Source organism: Palaemon carinicauda, chromosome 41 (genome assembly GCF_036898095.1).
Source record: "Palaemon carinicauda isolate YSFRI2023 chromosome 41, ASM3689809v2, whole genome shotgun sequence".
NCBI classification, from domain to species: Eukaryota; Metazoa; Arthropoda; class Malacostraca; order Decapoda; family Palaemonidae; genus Palaemon; species Palaemon carinicauda.
This window is the reverse complement of record NC_090765.1, coordinates 45,484,037-45,486,853: the sequence shown is the minus strand read 5'-3', so window position 1 is coordinate 45,486,853 and position 2,817 is coordinate 45,484,037. Positions and strand designations below refer to the sequence as shown.

The following is a 2,817-nucleotide window of genomic DNA, read 5'->3' as shown; positions in this document are numbered from 1 at the left end:
TCTTGCAGCACAGGTGTGCGCTAAACGCCAGAGCCACTATTACGTGCAGCGCTACCACGAATTGCGTGGCCCATTCAAAGCCTATCAGGTCGAAGAGGGCGCCGGCAACGGATGGGCCGATGAAAGCCCCGAGGGCAAAGGTCGATGCCCACATGCCTGATACCATGCCGTAGGTCTGGATATCATCAGGGAAGCCGTTGGCAACAGCGTCTCTGTGGGCGCTGGTGAAGGTGGCGACCAACTCGGCGCCGAAACCCATCCCGTGAATGACGAGGGCAATGATGCAGATGGGGATGGTGATATGTTCGATGGGGAGGTAGGGAGCTGGTCCCACCAGCAGGAAAGTCGTTATGGTGAAGAAGGCGCCGATGATGACAACAATGTTGGGATTGATATGTTTATCACATAGCCAACCCCAGAGGGGGGCAAATAACCCGTAAAATGCACCGTTTAAAATGAACATTAGACCCAGCTGTAAAGGCGAGAGACCGAAGGACCTCAGGTGGGGTTCGAGAGTTGCCTGAAGGAAGCCGATACTGATGGAGGAGGCAATGATGGCGTATGCAGAGAGGGCGATGGAGGGCACCTTAATCAACTGGAAGATGTTACCAGAGGATTCCTTCTCGCTGAACTCGTTGTGGCTGGGCAGGATACAATAAGTCAAGGTCGCGGCAGCGATGAGAGTTCCTCCAAGACTGACGAAGGGAAGGGTGTATCCGCCGACCTCAAAGAGGGCGCCTCCAAGGGTGGGGCCAGCGATCATCCCTAAACCATAACAAGTTTCCAGCGAGGCGAAAGTGGCCCCGACGTTTTCGGGGAATTCTTTCGCTATGATACTGAAGGATGCAGTTAGAAATCCAGCGTTTCCCAGTGCCTCGATGATTCTGATGGCGAATGATAAGCCAATGAAAGTATTGGTGTCGTTAATTCGGTCGAGGAAACCGAACATGATGCAGGTGGTGGCTGTGGTGAAGATGCCTGCGTTGAACATGAACTTGGGCCCGATTTTGTTGATGTAATTCCCGTAGAAGGGACTGGCTATAAAGACGATCAATTCGAATACGCCGAAAACAAAGCCGTATTGAGTAGCTGTTGCGCCTTTGGATTCTGCCATCATAGGGTAAAAGGGTGCCTGTAGAGACACGCAGACGGCGTTGCAGAAGTCGGCGACGGCGAAGACAAAAAGTGTCAGATACTGCTGGCGCGTGTATTTAGGCATTTTGGAGTTTACTTTAGGACAGGCGGTGTGCGACGACGAAATCAGGAGCCTTTCGTGGGGCGGCAGAACAGATGGATCCAGAGGTACTGAGATTTACTGATGTTGAGGAAAGGTTGCGTGTATTAACCTTCGATCTCAACCGCTGAAGTTGCTGCTGCTGCGGAGAGACGGATCTTCAGGCTCCCGGGCGAGCTGATTAGAACTGCGCTGGCTGAACACGACGCCTGACCTTTTATACCCATACCACAAATCGAAGGAGAGAAGAAAGGGGGAGGGAGAGGGAGGGAGGGGGAGGGAGGGAGGGGAAGAGACCTGTTCCACGTGCACAGTGATGACCAACAAGTCTGATATCCCTCGAAAGAAAGCCCTTGCATTCTCCTTTAAGACCGAATATATTGAAAACAATATCCATCATTCCATCTTATTTCTAAGTGAAACATAAAACTATAAGAGAATTAGCACTGTTATTCCGATGTATGGAAACACGGGCAGGAGGGTCACACAGAGACGGCGCCAATGATACACGCCCACTCTGTATCTGTCTGCTTCTATTTTCTGTCACCCCCACCCCCCTCCATGGCAAATAATCTATAGAAGCAATTCATACTAGAATGTTCTAGTATTCACATAGGCCTACTCTTCGGATCTATAAATAAATTTGTCAGCTTAAGAGAAGGTTATACTACTACTACTACTACTACTACTACTACTACTACTACTACTACTACTACTACTAATAATAATAATAATAATAATAATAATAATAATGTACAAACTTTAAGAAGAGAAAATAACTGAGGAGATATTAATAGTTTTGGAAATATTCGTATTTTCTAACTTTAGACAAATAGTCGATGGAGGAATAAAATGGAACAAGAAGATGCAAATATATCTATGTAATTATATAGCTATCTATCCTAAATACATCAAAATGGTTATAAAATTCATGCTAAAAAAAATTTGAATGTATGGTATTTTCACAAACCACTTACATAAATAAGTACATTTATGTAAACAAAATACATAAAGCATTGAGAGAGAGAGAGAGAGAGAGAGAGAGAGAGAGAGAGAGAGAGAGAGAGAGAGAGAGAGAGAGCGAGTCTCCCTGTACGTAAATAATGGTCTTATGACTCGCTACAAAGCAAAATAATTGCAAATAACAACATGGCAACAAAGTACATTACGCAATGGTGTGCTTGTCAATGACACTGGTCTAAACTTCAGCGCGTTTGTTGTTCTTATTTTTACTAAGGCAATGTTGAAGATCTTACCATGAAATAATTATAAAGTAAGATATAAATATACGCAATTATACATATATTTACATCATATATAAGCTCTTTTTACTTTTAGTTTTTTAACAAAACCTGAACCATATTCATATGTTTTTCCCGTCCATTTTGTAATAACCAATTGATTGGTTGATTGATTTGAGGTTTTCTGGCATCCTTTTTGTAATAACCAATACACGCAGCACATATATATAAAGTAACACGCACAAGAAAGGGGGCCATTACCATAGCTCCTGTAGAATAGAATACAAGTCTGGAAAAACTGAAGGAAAAAATATACGAAGCTTTGGCTTCCTCAGAGTGAAC

The 2,817-nt window shown here is 44.3% G+C and overlaps 1 protein-coding gene across 1 annotated transcript in view; it reads right to left on the bottom strand.

Annotated features, from left to right (window-relative positions):
- LOC137632292 (MFS-type transporter SLC18B1-like) overlaps positions 1-1,435 on the bottom strand; it is a 2,146-nt gene extending 711 nt beyond the window's left edge. The window contains exon 1 of the mRNA XM_068364196.1: positions 1-1,435. This exon is cut by the window's left edge and continues 711 nt beyond it. Within this exon, the coding sequence (XP_068220297.1) occupies positions 1-1,219 (1,219 nt within the window). The 5' untranslated portion in view covers positions 1,220-1,435.
- Positions 1,436-2,817: the final 1,382 nt, after the last annotated feature.